Source organism: Camelus ferus, chromosome 9 (assembly GCF_009834535.1).
Source record: "Camelus ferus isolate YT-003-E chromosome 9, BCGSAC_Cfer_1.0, whole genome shotgun sequence".
Classification (NCBI taxonomy): Eukaryota; Metazoa; Chordata; class Mammalia; order Artiodactyla; family Camelidae; genus Camelus; species Camelus ferus.
In genome coordinates, this window is record NC_045704.1 from 15,771,168 (window position 1) to 15,791,158 (window position 19,991).

At 40.6% G+C, this 19,991-nt stretch overlaps 1 protein-coding gene across 1 annotated transcript; it reads right to left on the reverse strand.

The window, feature by feature from the left end:
* Nucleotides 1–1,761: 1,761 nt before the first annotated feature.
* On the reverse strand, nt 1,762–19,962 carry LOC102505228 (very-long-chain 3-oxoacyl-CoA reductase-B). The gene is made up of 11 exons (XM_014551827.2): nt 19,752–19,962; nt 19,329–19,375; nt 15,122–15,197; nt 14,802–14,912; nt 14,613–14,680; nt 4,120–4,164; nt 3,861–3,895; nt 3,545–3,626; nt 2,976–3,041; nt 2,441–2,590; nt 1,762–2,252 (listed from the first exon to the last, which is right to left on the reverse strand). Exons 1-11 carry the CDS (start codon nt 19,909–19,911, stop codon nt 2,133–2,135), a joined length of 960 nt encoding a protein of 319 aa, XP_014407313.1. The 5' UTR covers nt 19,912–19,962; the 3' UTR covers nt 1,762–2,132.
* Between the last annotated feature and the right edge of the window lie 29 nt (nt 19,963–19,991).

Sequence of the window (19,991 nt, forward strand, 5' to 3'; positions counted from 1 at the left end):
AATAAAAATGTAACCTGGCAAAACTTGTGGATGCTGTAAACATTATGTTTAGAGGGAAATGTGTAGCTTTAATGCATGTATCAAGACAGTAAAATTTAAAAATCAAATATCCAAGAAGGTAGAACAAGAAAAACAAATTAAAAACAAAGTAGAAAATAAAATGATATAGGCAAGAGTAGAAATCAACAAAACAGAAAACAAATGTACAACATAAAAATCAATAAACCAAAAGTTGTCTATTTAAAAGCTTAATATAATACGAAAATGAATATATGTATGTATATGCATGGCTGGGACATTGTGTTGTACACCAGAAATTGACACATTATAACAGACTGTTCTTCAGTTAAAAAAAAAAGAAAAGAAAAGCTTAATATAATCAACAAATCTCTCTCAAGATCAAAGAAGAAAAAAGAAAAACTGTCAATATCAAGAATCAAAATGAGACATCACTATAGATCCTACAAGCATGAAAAGGGAAATAAGAAGGTATTATGAAACAATTCATATCAGTACATTCGGAAATTTAGATGAAAAGGGTAAGTTTTTTGAAACAGAACTTAAACACAACTGACCCAAGAAGAAATAGAAAATCTGAATATTCTTATATCTAGTCAGAGAATTTAATCCATAGTTTAAAACTTTACCACAAAAATCCAGGCCCAGATGGTCTTCAAAATAGAAAATTAAAAATAGCCCCACCTGTTACACAGTTATGGGCCTTTCTGTTCTTTGAAGGTATCAACCTTGCCCCCAAAGTGAGGTCTTGCTGTTTCCATGGAGATGGGTCTTCAGGGTATATTCCTGGAAGTGGCATTGCTAGGTATGAGAGTAAACTGCATATGTTGTTTTGTTAGTTAGCTATTGTCAAATTTCTCCCCATGGAGGTTGTATCATTTTGCATACCCACCAGCAATGCATGAGTGTGTTTCTCAGCTTAGGAATTTTTGTCACTTTTAAAGGTGAGAACTACTTCCAAGTGGTTTTAAATTGGCATTGTTCTCATTATGAGTAAAGTTGAGCACCTTTTCGTATAGTTAAGGAACACTCATATTTGTTTCTCTATGAACTGTCCATTTCTTGTGCACACCTTAAAACATTGAGCTTTTAGACTATTTCTTATATATTAAGGAGATAAACATTTTGTGTGTGATGTAACTTGTAAATATTTTCTCTGAGATCATCACAGTTTTACTTTATGGTGTCATCTTTTCTTAAATAATTTCTAAATCTACTTAAGTTGTTTTATTTATAAATTTAATTGTATTGCTCCTGGATTTCCCCAGCAGTTTATTATGAAAAATTTTAAACACACAGGAAAGTTGAAAGAAGTGTACAGGGAACATGTACACTTAGATTCTATTATTAACATTTTACCATACTTGTCTAACCATATTTCTATACATTCTATTCATCCATTAATTAATCTAACTTTTTAATGCATTTCAAAGTAAGTTACAGACATCAGTACACTTTTTCTAAATAATTTAGCCTGCATATCATTAACTAAAGTTTGATATTTGTTAGGTTGGGTTTTTTTGTTTTTTGCTGCTTTTAATTTTCAGTAGTAATTAGAAAGATTCTCCCACTTCCAAGATGGAAAGAAATTCATGGCTTCTACTTGTTATGTTTCCATATTTACACAGGGATTTCTGATTCATTTGAAGTTTATGCAGGTACAGGGTGTGAGGATTGGATCTAATTATATATAGAGATATATTTGGACACACACTGGGGGGTCTCTTTTAAAAGTTTTTTATTGAGATATAATTCACATACCTTTTAGTGTGTACAATTTAGTGGTTTTTAGTGTTTCACAAAGTTGTGCAACCATCATCGCTACAATTTATATATGTGTATATACGTATATATTTGTTTTTCTCCAAATGTCTATCTAGTTGTTTCAGTGCCACATATTAAAAACTCCATCTTCCTGCCAAAGATTTGAGATGCCACAGTTGTCACTAAATGTCCAGGCGTTTGGGGATCCAGTTCTGTTCCATTGGCCTGCTTGTCCGTCTGTTTCGACGTGTGGGCCATCTTTTCTAACATCAGCAGCTCTGGTCCAGGATTCTGGAGGGAACGGGGGAGCTGGGGACGACGGACAAGTGGCCATGCCTCTCCAAGGCTTTTTATCGAGTTCTTCTAGGAAGTGACTGTTCCCTACTCCAATTCGCAAACAGAGACAAAAGCTTTACTCCTTCGCGACTGCAACAAAACCAACTGGGCAGGAAGATAGCCAGCAGGAGACCCTGAGAAGGAGAGGTACCAAAGTTCAAGATACACCCCATTCCTGCGTCTCCCAACTCCTCTCCCAGCTCCCCAGCCCAGGGTGGCGGCCCTCCCTTCTCTGGATGTCTCTCCCTTTCTGAGGACTAGTGGATCCGGGCCAGGGACTGTCCCATCCAGCTCTTTGCCTAGGATTGCCCCAGGAAAGCACCTGCAAGGCGTGGCGGAGGCACCCGGGGGTATAGGAGGTGAGGCCCAGCGTGTCCAATGCCTGCCGAGCGAAGTCGTGGGCATTCACCACCAGAAATCGATTTTTCATGGCCAAGGTCATATTTGTTTCAACTATAAAGGGGCTCACGGTCTGTAGGAAGGAAGGGGATCAAGAAATGAACTCCCCTCCCCCCAGCGTAAGCTCCCAGGCCCTGTCTGAGCATCCCGGGGTCTGGTTCACACGCCAATCTCCGAGCTCTGGTCCTTGAGACCACGCCCCCAGGCAGCCCAGACCACGCCTCTTTACGCCACGCCCCCTCGAGAGCACACTGGCTTCTGAGCGCTGCTCCCCGGAAGCTCCGCCGGGTAGCAAACCTCTCTCAGGCCCGCCTCCCGCTCCCCGGCCCTGGCCCCGGCCCCTGCTCCTAAGAGCCTCCGCGGTCTCTAAGTTCCTTTCCCCTGTCAGACCCCCTGCCCTTCTGAGCTGCCTCTGTCGCCTCGGCCCTTTTGAGCTCCCTCCCTGCAGAGTCAGGCACCTGCACGAGGACCCCCTCGGAGCTGTACTCTGCTTTCAGGGACGCGGAGAAGCTTCGCACAAAGGCCTGCGGAGAAGGAGAAGGAGGGCCACAGGACCAAGAGCGTTCCTTGGGCAGACTCCTCCCGTCCGCCGTCGCCCCAGGGCCGTCCCAGATCCTAGAACACTCCCAGGCTCCCGGAGGCCCCCACCCGCCGCCCCCGCTCACGGTCCAAGTCTTCAAACTTAACACGTGAATGCTTCCCCGCTCCAAGCCCTCCTCTGTTTCCACACACTCACTCTCCATTCTACCCCGGCCAGTCTCTGAATTCCCTGCCCTCCTCCCACGTCACCGGTTCTCTTCACCCCTAGCCATCCGTTTCTCTTAAAAAACAAACAAACCATTTCGCTTGCCTACTGGACGGTGCCCCAGATGTCTGTCTGACCTATTTATAGCCTCAGACGCAGGTGATACATCACGGCACACCCATTCAGGACTTTTTCACCATAACCTTCAATGCCAGACTTAAAGGCTACTGCGGGAATTTCAGCATGGCATCCAGCCCTCGCCCCGTCTGTGGGTCTGGGTACCTTGGTGGCTCCATACATTGCTATAAACGGAAAGGGGTTCCTGTCCACTATCGAAGATATGTTGATGATGATGCCTTTGCGCCTGGAGGAGGAAGCATTATTTGGAAGGCGGTTACTGCCAGTGGAGAAGAGATGGTCCGAGTGATTTCCCCACCTCCATCCCTCATCGGCATCCTAAGCTGAGAAGGATCAGAGGGACGGGTAAGAGTTGGGAATGTGGGTGGGACAGCGGAATGGGACGGCTGGGGAATGGAAAAAGCTCGGAGGTTGGATGAGGATAAGATCCCGAGTGGAAGACAAAGAGACTGCCTCTTACCTGGTAACCATTTGTGGCAAGACGATTCGAGTCATCTGCAGGAGGAATGGGGAGGGCCTCGTCTTTCCCTTTCCAACACTTCCGCCTACTCAGACTCCTGCAGCCTCCTCAAGTTCACTCCCATCTTCCTACCTTCCCTCTGGGAATATTCCCCTAGCACTTCTCCAGGCTGGGCCCAGTGCTGGGGGATGCTGGGGACCACCCAGAGTGGTCAGAGCTATGCTAAACTTGAACCCAGTTCCTCTGAACGCAGTCTTACCTGGACCACAGACATCATATTGCAGTTTATAATATCCGACAGTTTCTGGGGAAAGAAGCAGAACCAATTCAGTCCTTCCCTTCCACAGCCCTGGCACAACCCCCACATTTTCTTACTTTCTAGCTTACTTTTCTTTCATGGTGGAACACATTTTTTGCTCTTTAATGTAGGATCTATAGAATTTAAAATGCACCTACCTTTTTAAAAAATATACATATATTGAAGTATAGTCAGTTAACAATGTCATATCAATTTCTGGTGTACAGCATAATGTTTTAGTCATGCATATACATACATATATTCCTTTTCGTATTATTTTTCATTATAGGTTACTACAAGATATTAAATATAGTTCCCTGTGCTATACAGTAGAAACCTATTTTATATATAGTAGTTAGTACCTGCAAATCTCGAACTCCCAATTTATCCCTTCCTACCCCCTACTCCTCCACAACCATAAGTTTGTTTTCTATGTCCGTGAGTCTGTTTATGTTTTGTAAATAAGTTCATTTGTGTGTGTGTGTTTTTTTTTGAGATTCCACATATATAAGGAATTAAAATGCACCTACCCTTTGACCTACTTCTGGAAATGTGATTCCTTTCCAAGATACTCACACATGTGAGAAATGCACATGTCCAGAGGTATTCATTCCAACACAATTTGTAGTCACATATAACAGGAAGCATCCTGAATGCTCATCAATACCGAGATGACTAAATAAACACAGTGTAGCCAATGGATGGATCACTGAGCAACAAGTAAAAAGAGTGGTTCACTCATTATTCCGATGAGAATGACCCCCAAGATAATATGCCTCTTGTGAAAGGCAAAACACAGAACAATAGGCTGCCTCTATCTGAATTTAAACACACACACACACATCTTCCTATATGCACAGAGGGAAAACTACCTACCACATTTTAAATTTGGGGTCACTTTTGAGTTATAGGATTGGAGGGAGAAGGGAGATTTTCACCTTCACTTCATAAACTTCTTTCTTTGGATTTTTTGATCAGTAAATTTTTTATAAACGTATACCATACAATGCCAAAGTGCACGAATCTTTACTGTAAAAAATGAATCCAAATCTTTAACCTCTACCCATCTAAAAAAACAAAGTTTGACAGTTTTCCAGATTCCTCATCTCTTGCAGTCATTACTCTTGCTTTTCCCCCAGTTAACCACTGTCCTGACCTCTAACATGCTGCAGAATAGTTTTGTGGTTCTGAACTTCATATAAGTGGAGTCATACAGTATGTATTCTTGTATCTCTGACATTGTTTGTCAAACATTATAAGATTCATCCCCATTCCGTGTAGCAGAAGTTCTTCATTCGTGTTCATTGTGATAATTTTCCATTGTATGACTAGAGCATGCTTTATGGGTCTGATCAACTACTGACTGACATTGAGGTCGTGTCCAGTTTGGAGCTATCACAAACAACTTATCTAGGAACATCCTTGTGTGTGTCTTTCGGCGCATATGCGCACTCTTATACAACCAGGATTGAAGTGGCTGGATGGCAGAAAATGCATATTAGGAGGTACTGCCAAGCAGTCCCCCCCAGTTGTCCAAGTTTATATGCCCACTAGAAAAGCTTAAGAATTCTAGTTATTCCACAATCCCCAGCAACACTTGGCACTGTCAATACTTTACTGTTAACCATTGTCGTGGCTGCGTTCTTGAAGCTCACTCTGGTGTTAATTGGTAGTTCCCTAATAAGAATGAGGTTGAATACACTTTTGTATATTCATTGGCTGCTTGAATTTTCTCTTTTGTAGAGTGCCTGTTCAAGCCTAGTTCCTATTTTTCAACTGGGTTGTTTGCATTTTTAAAATTCATAGGTGGGGGGAGGGTATAGCTCAGTGGTAGAGTGCCTGCTTGGCATGCATGAGGTCCTGGGTTCAATCCCCAGGACCACCATTAGAAATAAATAGATAGAGAAATAGATAATTAAATAAATAAATCTTATCTTAAAAGTTACGTTCTAATTGTTCATTGCTGGTATACAGATACAGAATTCACTGAAATGATGAATAAATTCTTCTGGATTTTCTGCATATACAGTTTCGTCGTCTGCAAATAATGATATCTGTATTTCTTCCTTCCCTGGCTTTATAACTTTGATCTATTTTTTTATCTTATGTCACTGTGTAGGACCTCCCATGAAATGTTACACAGAAGAGGTCATAGCAGGCTTCCTTGTCTTGTTCCCAATCTCATAGAATAGGTATGATGCTAGTTGCAAGTTCTTTGAAGTCAGTCAGATCAAGGCAGTTTCTCTCTATTCTTAGTTTACTTTCTAAAAAATAATGAGCGTGTGTTAACTCTTAGCAATTAATTGTTACTTTCTCTGTATCTATCCAGATGATCATACAGTTTTTCTCCCGTGTTTTCTGTTAATATCTAGATTATCTAGATTGATTTTAAAATTCTGAATCATTTGCATTCCTGGAATAAAGCTCATTTGATCATGATATGTAATTCTTTTTATATATCACAGGACATATTTAACTAATTATTTTGTTCAGGGTATTTGTATTTAAGTTCCTGAAGGAGATTAAGCTCAAATTTTTCTTTCCTATAATTTCCTTGTCAGGTTTTGGTATGATGGTTATAACCCCTCATAAAATGTGTTAGAAAGTGTGTGCTCTTTTTCTAGTCTTCGAAACAATTTGGATAAGATTGTTATTACTTTGACCTTAAGTATTTGGCAGCTCACTGATAAAGGCATCAGGGCCTGGAGATTTTATTTATGGGAAGGTTTTATATTTTTATCTTTTTGACACTTTCTATTGAAGAACAATATAGATCCTGAAATGTGCCCATATTACAGGTGTATGGCTTCATGAATTTTCACCAACTGGATACAGCCATGTAACCAGCATCCAGTTTTTAAAAAATAAAATTATCAACTCCTGAGAAGCCCCCACCCATGTTTCTTTCCACACATGACCCCTCCAAGAGTAACCAAGATTGTGACGAAGTTTTACAGTATTTTACAGGACTCAATTTCTTGAACAGATAAAGCACTAGTCAAGTTTTCTACTTTTTCTTGTATTTGTTTGAATACATCATGTTTCCTAGGAAATGCCTTGAGTAATCTAACATTTCAAATTGTTGCCATTAAGACTTAGAAGGACCTTTTTATATTTTTAATAACTCCATGGGTACCTTTACCTTCATTTAAGATATTAGTTATTTGTGCCTTCTCTTCATCTTTTCTTGATCAATCTAAAAGGTTTTGTCAATTTTATTTAAAAGTCCTTCAGTGCAAAGTTTTGACTTTCTAAATGCTCTGTTTTGAAAGCTTCAATATATTCTATTGCATGAATGCCTGCTCTTATCGTCATTATTTCCATCATTATGTTTTCTTTGATTTTTTTTTTCTAACTTCCTGAGATGGGCAGTTAAATAATTGATTTTCAGCCTACTCTTTTAATGCATGCACTTAAGTTTATATATTTTCTTTGCATCCCACAAATTTTGATGTGTAGGATTTTAGTATCATTTAGCTCAAAACGTTTCCTAGCTTTATTGTCATTTGTGACCCAGGAACTTTCTTTAAGTGTATTATCTAATTTCCAAACACATAAGTGTCCCCCAACTTTTTAAATAATTTATTTCTAGCTTAGTTTCACTATGGAAAGAGAACAAATTATATCATTTGGAGTCTGATACTTGTTGAATTTATGTTTTGTGAAATGTTCTGTATGTTCAAGAAAATAATTCATATTCTGCATATGTTGTGTGTCATTAAAGTTGGGTGATAACAAAAGAACAAGCAGCAAAAGAAAAATAGATAAACTGTATGTCATGGAAATTAAAACCTTTTGTATATTAAAAGACTACTGACAGAGTGAAAAGGTAACTCACAAAATGGCAGGAGACATTTGCAAGTCATTCATTTGATTAGGGATTAATATCCATAATATATAAAGAATTTCTACAACTCTCAAACACCAATGAATCAACGAAGAAATTACAAAGGAAATTTAAAAATACTTAGAGACAAATGAAAATGGAAATTAAAACGCAACATTCCAAAACTTATGGGACACAGTAAAAGCAGTGCTAAGGGGAAAATTAATAGCTGTAAATATATGCTTTAAAAAAGAAAAACTTACCTCAAATCAACAACTTAACTCTATAAGTTAAGGAACTAGAAAAAGAAGAACAAAGTAAACCGAAAGCTAACAGAACAAAATAAGTAGATTACAGCAGAGAAAAATAAAATAGAGATTGAACAAATAATAAAGAAAATCAAGGAAACCAAAAGTTGATTCTTTGATAAGATGAACAAATTTGACATTTATCAAAATTGATTAAGGAAAACAATACTGAAATTACTAAAACCAGAAATGAAAGTTGGACATTACTACTGATTCTACAGAAATAAAAAGGATTAAAGAACTCCCATAAGGTTATCTTTTTCAGCAGAACTCTGAAACGAAGGAAGTGGCATGATATATTTATAGTGATGCGAGGGGGAAACTTACAACCAAGAATACTCTATCCAGCAAGGCTTTCATTCAGACTTGATGGAGAAATCAAAAGCTTCACAGATAAACAAAAGCTAAAAGAGCTCAGCACCACCAAACCAGCTTTACAGCAAATGTTAAAGGACCTTCTGTAGTCATCAAACCATAAGAAAAGAGAACAAAAAGAAGAAAGAGGGAAAAAAAGAGACCTACAAAGGATTGCTTTGGCTGTTTGGGGTCCTTTGTGGTTCCTTACAAATTTTGGAATTGTTTGTTCTAGTTCTGTGAGGAATGTCTTAAGTATTTTGACAGGGGTTGCGTTGGATCTGTGGATTGCTTTGGGTAGTGTGGCCATTTTGATAGTGTTGATTCTTCCAATCCAAGAGCACAAGAAATCTCTCCATTTCTTTGTGTCATTTTGGTTTTCAGAGTACAGGTAACCTCCTTGGTTAAGTTTATTACTAGGTATTTTGTTGTTTTTGATGTAATGGAAATGTCTCTGCCAGCTATAAAATTCCAGTTTTTGAAGTGAAAAACAAAAAGTGAATGAAGGGCCACAAATGGCAAAATATCCTTCTTTCTTATGGGTGAGCTGTATTCCATCACATATATATGTATGCTGCATCTTCATTGTCTGTTCAACTATTTATGTGCACTTAGGAGGCTTCCATATCTTGGCAATTATAAATAATGTTGCTGTTAATAGCAGGGTGTATGTATCTTTTTGAATTAATTGTTATTTTGTGGGTGTCTTTATTCCTTTGATAACTACATAAGTTTAAAAAGCTAAAGCTCTAAACATTCTTAGAAACAATGAACAGTACGTATATGTAAATTAAAAATATATGTGCAGTAAAAAAAAAATAGGATCTATCAAGCCATGAAAGGCATGGAAGAAATTTAAAAGACATATTACTAAATGAAAGAAGCCAGTCTGAAAAGGCTACAAACTGTATGATTCCAACCAATGGACATTCTGGAAAAGGCACAGCTATAGAAACAATAAAAAGATCATGATTTCCAGGGGTCTGGGGAGAGGGAGGGAGGGAGGAATGAATAGATGGAGCACAAGGGATTTTTAGGGCAATGAAATTACTCTGTATGATACTATAGTGGTGGCTACATGTCATTATGCATTTGTCAAAACCCATAGAATGTACAACATCAAGAGTGAACCTTAATGTAAACTATGGACTTTGGTTGATAATAATGTGTCCATGTTGGTTCATCGATTGTAAAAAAAAAAAAAAAAAGCAAGGAATAAAATTAAAAAAAGAAAAAAGATTAAAGAGAGCACTGTGAACAACCATATACCTATAAATTGGATAATCTAGATGAAATGGACAAATTTCAACACCTTTTATAATTAAAACACTCAAACTATGAATAGAAGGAAACTATCTCAACATAATAAATATATGGATAATGCACATAATAATACATATAATAGTATAAAAAGCCCACAGCTAACATCACACTCAACAGTGAAAAGATGAAAGCGTTTCCTGCTTTTGCTATTTCTATTCAATATAGTATTGGAAGTTCTAGCCAGAGCAACTAGGCCAAGAAAAGAAGTTAAAGGCATTCAAAAACTGGAAAGGAAGAAACAAAATTATCTCTGTTTGCAGATTATATGATCTTACACGGAGAAAGTTTAAAGATTCCACAAAAAAAAGTGAGAACTAATAAACAAATTCACAAAGTCACAAGGTACAAAATCAGCACCAAGAAATCAGCTGCATTTTTACAGATGAACAATGAACAACCCAAAAGGGAAGTTATGAAAAAAATACCACTTGCAATAGCATCAAAAAGAATAAAAGAATAAATGTACTTAGGAATTAACTTAAGCAAGAAGGAAAGACATATACTGAAAACTACAAATCATTACTGAAAGATATTAGAGAAGAGATCAGAAAGACATCCCATGTACGTGGATTGGAAGACTTAATATTGCTAAGACGACAGTATACCCAAAGTGATCTACAGACTCAATACAAACTCTATAAAAATCCTAACAGCATTTTTTTTTCAGAAGTAGAAAAACCCACCCCAAAATTCATAGGGAATCTCAAGGGACCCTGAATAGCCAAACTAATCTTGCATCCATCATTTCTACTTCTGGGTATATAACCAAAAGAATTAAAAGCAGGAACACAAACATATTTGTACACTAACATTCATAGCATCATTATTCATTATAACCACAAGGTGGAAACAACCCAAATGTCTATCAACAGATAAATGTGATACATACATACAATGGAATATCATTCAGCCTTAAAAAGGGATAAAATTGTGACATGCTACAACATGGATGAACCTTGATAATACTATACTACACTAGAAATAAACCAAGCACAGAAGGACAGATACTGTATGATTCCACTTATATGAGGCACCTAGAATAGTCAAGTTCATAGAGACAGAAAGTAGGATGGGGGAGGGTATAGCTCAGTGGTAGAGCACATGCTTAGCATGCAGAGGTCCTGGGTTCAATCCCCAGTGCATTCGTTTAAAAAAAATAGTAAAACAAATAAAGAAAGAAACCTAATTACCTCCCCCTCCAAAAAAAATCCAAAAGAAAAAATTTTTTCAAAGTAGGATGGTGGTTGCCAGGAGCTGTGGGTAGGGAGGGATGGGGGGGTTACTGTTTAAATGGTACAGAGTTTCAGTATGAGATACTGAAAACATTCTGGAGATGGATAGCGGTGACTGTTTCACAACAAGGTAAATGTACAGTAATGCCACTGAGCTGTACACTTCAACATAGTTAAAAATGACAAGATTTATGTTATGTACATTTGCCATAACTTAAAAATAAAGAAAATAAAAGGAATGAAGTTCTGACACCTGCTACAACATGGATGAAATTGAAAACACTGTGGTAAGTAAAATAAGCCATACACAAAAGGAAAACTATTCTGTGATTCCATTTGTATAATGCATCTAGAATTAGCAAGTTCACAGAGGCAGAAAGTAGAAATAGATGTTATCAGGGGTGAGGAATAGGGAAGACTGGGGAGGTACTGCTTAATAGGACCAGAGTTTCTGTTTGAGGTGATGAAAAAGTTCTGGAAATAGATAGTGGTGATGTCTGTGCAACACTGTGAATGAATGTAATGCCACTAAGTTGCACACTTTAAAATGGTAAATTTTATATTATCTATGTCATGATTTAAAAAAAAAATCTATTCTTACATGCACCCCAATGTTCATAGCAGCACTATTTACAGTAGCGAAGATGTGGAAGCAACCTAAATGTCCATCAACAGATGACTGGATAAAGAAGTTGTGGTATATATACACAGTGGAATACTACTCAGCCATAAAAAAGAATAAAATAATGCCACTTGCAGCAACATGGATGGACCTGGAGATCGCCATATTAAGTGAAGTAAGTGAGACAGAGAAAGACAAATATCATATGATATCACTTATATGTGGAATCTTTAAAAAATGACACAAATGTACTTACTTGCAAAACAGAAATAGACTGACAGACATAGAAAACAAACTTATGGTTAGCTAAGGGGAAAGGGAGGAGGGATAAATTAGGAGTTTGGGATTAGCAGATAGAAACTCCTATATACAAAATAGATAAATGACAAGGTCCTACTTTATAGCACAGGGAACTATATTCAATAGCTTGTAATAACCTACAATGAAAATGAATATGAAAAAAAATGTGTATAACTGAGTTACTGGCCTGTACACCAGGAACTAACTGTAACACTGTAAATCAACAATACTCCAATTAAAAAAGAGAGAGAGAGGCGGAATGTATTTTCAAAAAAATCTGTGCTGCTGTTTCCATTATCTTGGTCACATGTAGACCTACTTTACATTATCTATTATTTCTTTTGCTCTCAATCACGATTTTTCTTTTAATGTTCCAGGTTATATTTTGTTGGGTGCTGGGTATTTAATATTTAAAAACTGTATTGCTAATTCAAGGCTCTGGACTACATCGGTTTTTCTCTAAAAATGATAGATTTTGTTTTGCTTTGCTTCTCCCAGGCAGCTAAACTAGGGGGCGCTAAAACATCAGATCAACTGAATCCCAAAGAGCATTGAGATAGTTTGAAATCTGGCTTCAGTTCCTGTGAAACCTACTTTACCCTGACTCTTAGATTATCGTTTTCAGGACCCTAACCTAAAGCCTGGGATTTTTTCCAAAGCTTTGAACTACATTATTTGTTGTGGCTCCAAACGTATGATGAAAACTCTTGCTTAGCCTCTTAAACACTCATCCACTTGGAAGGAAAATGTTGCTTCAAATACCAGCTTTACTCCTCTTGGAGTCTCTCTTCCCTCAAATCTTGGCGCAGCATTCCTCATCGCCTTAGTAGTTCTATGATACCTTCAAACAGTTATTTTAAAAATCTTTTATCCGTGGGCAGAAGACCTAAATAGACATCTCTCCAAAGAAGACATCCAGATGGCCAACAAGCACGTGAAAAGATGCTCAACGTCACCAATTGTTAGAGAAATGCAAATCAAAGCTACCATGAGGTATCACTTCACACCAGTCAGAATGGCCATCATTAAAAAGTCCACAAACCATAAATGCTGGAGAAGGTAGGGAGAAAAAGGACCCCTCCTACACTGTCGGTGGAAATGTAAATTGGTACAGCCACTGTGAAGGAGAGTATGGAGGTTCCTTAAAAAACTAAAAATTGACTTCATATGATCCAGCAATCCCACTCCTGACATATACTTGGAGAAAAATATGATTCAAAAAGACACATGCACCCCAGTGTTCATAGCAGCACTGTATACAATAGCCAAGAGGTGAAAACAACCCAGAAGTCCATCAACACAAGACTGGATGAAGAAGAGGTGGCGCGTGTATGTGTGCGCACGTGCACACACACACACTGGAATACTACTCAGACATTAAAAAGAATAAAATAATGCCATTTGCAGCAACATGGATGGACCTGGAGATCATCATTCTAAGTAAAGTAAGCCAGAAAGAGAAAGTAAAAATGCCATATGATATGGCTTATATGTGTAATCTTTAATAAAAAGGATGCAAATGAAGTTATCTACAAAACAGAAACAGGACTCACAGACATAGAGGACAAACTTAGGGTTATCAGAGGGTAAAGAGGGGTGTGAAGGGATAAATTAGGAATCTGAAAATTTCATCTTTCGGGGAGTGATGGAAATGTTAGCTATCTTGACTGTGGTAGTGGCTTCATTGGTGTAGATATCTATCAAAATTAATCAAATTGTACATTTGAAATATTGTAGTTTACTGTACAGGAACCACACCACAATAAAGGTGTTAAAAAATCTTTTATCCAGTTTCTTAATCGTTCTCAAATGCAGGGTTCATCTCCAGCCACAACTTCCTCTAACACCTGAGGGAGGAGACACTGGCTGCCTCTCCTTTAAATTTTATAAAGTGAGCCATGCATTACTTTTGAAATAATAATATGTAAAATTTAAAAGTCATCCTTATCTTCTGTTTTGTCTATGTCTAATACTAGCCAACACTCAGGGGTGGCTGGGTATAGCTCATACTTAGCATGCCCAAGGTCTTGGGTTCAATTCCCAGGTACCTCTATTTAAAAAAAAAAAAAAAAAAGAACGAAAGAAATCAAACACTGAATAGCCAACATTTATGGAGCACACAGCTTAGGTTTATGTGCATTATTTTATTCCATTGTCATATCAGCCCTATGAGGCCAGCAAAAATATGCATTCCCATTTTCTAGATACGAAACTGAGGCACTGACTTTCCTACGTGAGTCATGTCCCCTTAAAGTCGGCACCAGCGAATACAAAAGGGCAGAGAGAAGCAGCCTCAGCTTGAACGCTTGTACGGTTGGGCACTGCAGAAGGGCGCCCCATGGAAGGAAGCCTCCTTCACATCCTAGACGTCATAAATTTGTAGCTTTCAGATCATTTTTTCCAGGAAGGCAACAGATTACCTGCCTGAAACTACAGAGGGAGCAGCGTGAAGAAGGGGTGACCACGGACGGGTACTCGGTTTTACTTACTTGGGCGGTGTCCTCAAAGTCGAGCAGTTTACCCAAGTTGTCTGCATATTGCTTGGCCACATTGTTCACTGAGTGAGAGGGGACACATTGTTTGCGTCACTCCAAACAGTTCCCGGGGGACAGGGTGGCGACCAAGGGAGGGCGAGCATGTTGAGGGCAGCGCTCCTCCCAGAGGGCATGGGGACATACCCAGTATTCCAATCTCCAGGTCCTTCAGTCCTGCCTCAATGGGCTCATAGATCTCCAAGCCCCCGGTGAAATCAGCCTGGATGACTCGGGTGCTTCGGCCATAAAGCCGCTCTGGGGAGGGGTACGGGGGCATTGAGAGCCAGAACCTTAGCTGGAATTCAGTCCCACCTTTGCCCCATCCCACCCCAGTCCTTGTTCACTTCCTGCCCCTACCCCATCCTTCGATGGCCCCAGATGCAGAGGGAGGCCTCTCCCCGCACCCGCCCCGACCATGCCCTGGTATCACCCCAGGACATTCCTAGCCCCTCTCCCCTCCTCACCTATCTCCTTGGCCTCGTGTTCCAACTTGCTCGGGTCTCGACTGATGAGGACGATGTTCAGACCTCTCCGGGCAAGCTGCGGGGGATGCATTCATTGACTTACTCACCAATTCCACAAATAGTTACCAGATGCTGACAGTCTGATGCAGTGTTGCAGGCACTGGTGGATGCAGAGGTGAACAAAAGAGAAACTCGGAAACTGGAGCACGCATTCTAGGGAAATAGTATTCCAGGCAGAGAGAGCAGCAAGTGCAAAGACCCTTGCACAAAGGCTGGCAGCTTAGAGGACAGCAAACAGTACAGTGTGCACTGAATGACTTGGCCGGTACCCAGGATCTCAGCTAGGCGGACAGAGAACTAAATCATGGGGCTCCGGACGGCCCAGTTAAGACTTTGGCTTTTATTCTCAGTGATATAAAGAATCCAGTGATTTGCATTCCTTCCTTCATGCATTTCTTCAAAATGTGTTTACTGAGCCCCTGCCCTTTGCTGGGTGGTGCTGGAAACACCGGATGCCCAAGATAGACTCGGTCTCTCTCAGTAGCCAGAGAGCTCTCTCTAAAACACAAACCTGCTTCTGCCTTTCCTACTCAGAACCTGCTTTGACTCCCCAGGGTCCTGGAGATAAAACCACACTCATCACCCTGGCCCTGAGTGGCCTGGGTCTAGCCTGAGTCTTCAGCTGTCCCTCCTGCCAGTGGCCCTCTGTGGGAATCCAGGCTCAGCAGGCAGTTCAACAGCCCCAAAAGCACCTTCTGAATTTTCCTGCCTCTGGGCCTTTGCACATGCTGTTCCTGCTGCCTTGAATGCCCTACCCCTTGAAACAGAGTTAGCAGACATTTGTGGAATGGGTGCTGAGCAGCATTTTGGTGCAGGTCTGACCCTCTCAACCTGCATGTCTGAGGGTGATGTGTTACGTGGGACTGAGTGTCCATCAGCTTTGGGGGGAGGTTGGACACAAACATCTCAACAGCCTCATGCATCTTAGAGGTTGATGCTGTGAAGGGCATTTATTCATTCAACAAACATTTGCCCAGAATCCATTTGTGCCTGGCCCTGTGCTTGGTGGCACAGCCACAGCCCTGCCCTCATGGGGCTCACAGCGTGGTGCTGGGACAGACCAGTCCCCAGACAGCAATGACTCAGAGCAGCCATCACTACTGGCTGACTCGCATCTAGACCCAAGTACTCTCCCTTTCCCCCAGGGTTGCCCGGCTCCTTGTGTTCTAGCCTCCCCTCCCTTCTTGGCCGTCAAGGACATCACTTCAGCTTTCTCCCATCTTTCCCCACATCACAACTTTTCCCTCTTCTGGATTATTCCCATCAGCTTGCAAACCTGCCAGAATCACTCCCATCTTCTCTGTTCAGGTATTGCGCCATTTCTTATCACCCATCCCACTTTACTCAATGTTCATGAAAGGGTTGTTGACATTGGCTCTCTTCCCATACCCTCTTGCTTCCATTCCAGCTGGGCTCCTGCTCCTACCAGGCCACCCAAGCCACTCTAGTCACCAATAACTTCTGTGTTGCTAAATCCAGTGCTGTGTTCTCAGCATCTCCCAGCAGCAAATGACACATTCATCACGCCTCTACTTGGAAGCATTCCTTACCCGGTTTCCGAGACCTCACTTTCCACGCTGGTTTTGCCCCTACTTTGTCTCAGTAGGGAGCAATATGGGGTGATTCAGATCGTGCTGCCCCTCTCCATGGGCCCCCAGGGCCATGGGTGTCTCATCTAGTCTTATAACTTAATTTTTTTCTTAAGGCAAAGTTGTTTTTCTTTTCACTGACGTATAGTCAGTTTACAATGTTGCGTCACTTTCTGGTGGACAGCATAATGTTTCAGTCAGACATATACATACATATCTTCCTTTTCATATTCTTTTCATTATAGGTCACTACAAGATATTGAATATAGTTCCCTGTGCTGTACAAAAGAAACTTGTTGTTTATCTAATTTATATATACTCGTTAGTATCTGCAAATCCCAAACTCCCAATTTATCCCTTCCTACCCTCTTTCCCCCTGGTAATCGTAAGTTTGTTTTCTAGTGTCATAACTTCAAGTAGCATTGTTATGTTGATGATGCTTCAATGTACATCTCCACCCCTCTGAACTCCAGAGCGGGCCCTCTCTGCTGCATGCTTCTCAATTGGTATCTTAAACTTCGAATATCCAGAACTAGACTCCTTCCCCTTTCCCCTTAACCTGGTCCCCTCATTTCAACTCCATCTCAGTAATGGCAACTCCATCCTTTGAGGTATTTTGGTCAAAAATCTTGTGGTAATTTAGTTTATGAGGCCAGCATTACCCTAATAGCAAAAACCAAACAAAGATATTACAAGAAAACTACAAACTCAGGGAACTATATTCAATATCTTATAATAGCCTATAATGAAACAGAAAAGAATACATATGTATAACTGAATCACTATGTTGTACACCAGAAACTGACACCACATTGTAAGTCAATTATACTTCAATTTAAAAAAAAAAAGAAAATTACAAACTAATATCCCTCTAAACTTAGACACAAAAATTCTCAACAAAATATTAGTAAATCAAATCCAGCAATATTGAAAAAGGATAATAGATAATCACCAAATGGGGCTTATTGCAGGAATGCAGGGTTAGCTTAACATTTTAAAAATCAATTGATGTAATTTATTATATAAACAGACTAAAGAAGAAAAACCCTATGAGCGTACCTCAACAGACAAAGAAAAATTAATTGACAAATGTCAACCTCCATCCTTGATAAAAACTTTCAGCAATCTAGGTATAGAAGAGATCTTCCTTAACCTTATAAGGTCATGTAAACACATATATACACACATGCATACATTTAAAAACCTGCAGCTAACATTATACTTAATGGCTAAAACCTGAATGGTTTTTCCCGAAGGTCAGGAAAAAAGGCAAGGATGTTCACTCTTAGCATTCCTCTCAACATCATATTTAATTTCCCAGCCAGTACAATAAGGCAAGAAAAAGAAATAATAGGTATACAGACTGGAAAGGAAGAAATAAAATTGTCTCTATACTCAGATGACATGATTGTCTACACAGAAAAATTTTAAGAAATGTACAAAAAAGCTACAAGAACTAAGGAGTGTACACCAGAAATTGACACAACATTGTAAACTGACTATAACTCAGTTAAAAAAAAAAAAAAAAGAACTATGAAGTGAGTTTAGCAAGGTTTCAGGTTACAAGGTCCAAAGTTTGGAGTCATACTCCACCTCCAGTCTGTTTAATAGAATCAATACAAATCCCCAGTACTTTTCATACCTCTAATACTGTCACTCTGGTCTAAATCATCAGGATCTCTTGCTTGGATTTTGCAAAAGCCTCTAAGCTGATCTTGCTTCCACCCTTGCCCACTATAGTATTGTATCCTTCTTATATTCAGAACCCCCTCAAGATCCCATCTCACTCAGTAAATGTTAAAGTCCCCACAATAACCTACCAGATTCCCCATGATTTGCCCTCAAATTGCATCTCTGTCCTCCTCTCCCATAGCTCCCCTCTCCCTTTTACTTTTACAGTCACAGTGGCCCCTTTCCTGCTTCTCCAACATGCAACACTCCCTACCTAGGGCCTTTGCACTGGCTGTTTCTTCTCCCTGGAAATTCCTTCTCCCAATTCACATGACTCCCTCCCTCACCTCCTTCTAGTCTTTGCCCATTGTTGCCTTCTCAGTGACACCTTCTCTGATTACTCTATTATAAAAATTGGAACCTGCACATCCCCAGGGCTCCCTGTCCTCCTTTTCTGACTTATTTTTCTCCTTAACCCTTGTAATCATTTGACCCAGCGTCCTTTGTACTTGTTTACCTTATTTACTCCTGTCTCCCCTCACTAGAACAGAAGCTTTGCGAGGGCAAGGTCTTTTGATTTTTTTCAAATCGATTTTGTTCACTGTAACCCTTGTACCTTGAAGATGCCTGGCACGTGGAGGTGGCATATAAATAGGTTTTGAATGAATAAATCAGGGTGACGATGGGAGAATATCAAGGATCTGTAGAAGCCCAGTGTAAACACCTGCCCCCAGCCTGGGGGCCAGAGGGAAGGCTTCCTAGGGGAGAGGACGTCTGAGGGAAGCAGATAAAGCACACGATTCGCAGTCTCTTACGGGCAGCTGACAACAGGCAAACAGACAAGAGAAGCTTTCCCACCACCCACTAGGCTCCAAGCGCTGGCTCACCTCATGTGCATAAGCCCTGCCAATGCCGCTGGTAGCTCCTGTCACCACTAGAAACAAGAGAAGGAGCAGGAGGTAGGTGGGGGAGCCAGACCAGATCCCACCCTGTCATCCCCTCCATTCTCCCTCTTCTGGGTTTTTGCGCCTTTTCTGGGAACCCCCCTCACTGAGATCCAGCTCCTCCTGGTTCTTGTCCTCATCCTTCATGGGCTCAGGTCTCTGACACCTGCTCGTCTTACCTGCACAGGTTTGGGGACTTCAAGCACCCTGTGCCTCCCTTGACCTTCTTGCTCCAGCCTTCACCTGTCTTGCTTCCAGGAATCCTCTGGCCTCACCTGTCTGTCCTCGTTCCTGTTTCTGCCTCTCCTTCCCCTTCCCTCCCCCCAACCAGCCCAACCTGCCTGGCATGGAGCCCTCCTCCCTCACCTGCCCAGGCTCCATGGGCCCGGAGCCAGGGGGCGCCCCGGCGCGCCTGGGGCAGCAGGTAAACATAGACTGTGTAGACCAACCCCCAGGTCACCCACAGCAGCAGACACACGGCGGTAACTGCTCCCAGCACTCTCAGTGCATCCCACTCTGACTCCATCGCAACTCCGGTCAACAAGTCACCCGACCTAGGGCCTAGGAGGCTGCCTTCGGGAGCGGCTATTTCAAGCCTGGCGGAAG